General features: G+C 43.3%; 1 protein-coding gene across 1 annotated transcript; it reads left to right on the top strand.

Annotated features, from left to right (window-relative positions):
* Positions 1 to 912: 912 nt before the first annotated feature.
* Positions 913 to 1,380, top strand: LOC107302222 (G-protein coupled receptor 22-like; the record flags this gene model as incomplete). Its single annotated transcript, XM_015831330.1, has 1 exon — positions 913 to 1,380. A coding segment is annotated over exon 1 (468 nt), but the record flags the coding sequence as incomplete, so codon positions are not given.
* Between the last annotated feature and the right edge of the window lie 7 nt (positions 1,381 to 1,387).

The following is a 1,387-nucleotide window of genomic DNA, read 5'->3' on the forward strand; positions in this document are numbered from 1 at the left end:
TCTCTCTCTCTCTCTCTCTCTCTCTCTCTCTCTCTCTCTCTCTCTCTCTCTCTATCTATCTATCTATCTATCTAGAGAGAGAGAGAGAGAGAGCCACACCCTTTATGGGATTCGAATCTGAATTTGTAATGTATCGCAGTAGCGACTTGAGCCTGCTTAATTCCCCTAGTTAGGGGGCTGCAAGGCAAAAGTGATTATAAAAAGTAGAACTGCAGTATAGCAGTCAAAAATGCCAAGGTGCAATCAATCAGACCGGTCTGTCTGAAAAAACTTTCTGTGTGTGTATGTATGTATGTATGTATGTATGTATGTATGTATATACACATTCATCTGTCTGCCAATCACAGTCCATCTATCTTCTATCTATTTAGCTGTCCATCCATCCACCTACCCATCTCTCTCTCTCTCTCTCTCTCTCTCTCTCTCTCTCTCTCTCTCTCTCTCTCTCTCTCTCCACACATTCATCTGTCTGCCAATCAGTCTGTCTATCTATCTATCTATCTATCTATCTATCTATCTATCTATCTATCTACACACATTCATCTGTCTGCCAATCACAGTCCATCTTCTATCTATCTAGCTGTTCATCCATCCACCTACCCACCTATTTCTCTCTCTAGCTACATTTCTACCTGCTTACATGCCTACCCATCTACCTATCTACCTACCTTCACTAAACATGGCATTCAAAGCTAAGCATGCTTTTAATATGCATCCCAAACACGGTCCTTGTCATTAGAATATATATATATATATATTCTAAAATATAAAGAAATTATATTTTAAAAACTAAAGAAATTATTTTCTGCAGGCAAGCAAAATAAAAAGAGAGAAAGAGAGCGAGCATCCCACATCAATTCGCTTCCTAACTTCTCTCTCTTCTTTCAGAGCAAAAGAAACTTCCGAGAAAGGATGTGTTTCTCTTCCATCCCAGAAGCCAACATGCCGTCTGAATCTAACATTACTGTTCGAGATGCCATCAGGGACACAGACTCCAATATGTACCAGCCACTGTCTTACCCGCTGAGCTTTCAAGTTTCCCTCACCGGATTCCTGATGCTGGAAATTGTCCTAGGGCTCGGCAGCAACCTCACCGTATTAGTACTTTACTGTTTGAAGTCCAATTTAATCAACTCGGTCAGTAATATTATTACCATGAACCTCCACGTTCTCGACGTCATCATTTGTATGGGGTGCATTCCTCTGACCATCGTCATCCTTCTGCTCCCCCTGGAGAACAATTCTGCGCTGGTCTGCTGCTTCCACGAGGCCTGCGTGTCCTTCGCCAGCGTGTCCACCGCCATCAACGTCTTCGCCATCACTCTGGACCGCTACGACATCTCTGTGAAGCCCGCAAACCGGATCTTGACGATGGGAAGGGCCGTGG

Source organism: Protobothrops mucrosquamatus, unplaced genomic scaffold (assembly GCF_001527695.2).
Source record: "Protobothrops mucrosquamatus isolate PMUCROS unplaced genomic scaffold, P.Mucros_1.0 scaffold36473, whole genome shotgun sequence".
NCBI lineage: Eukaryota > Metazoa > Chordata > Lepidosauria > Squamata > Viperidae > Protobothrops > Protobothrops mucrosquamatus.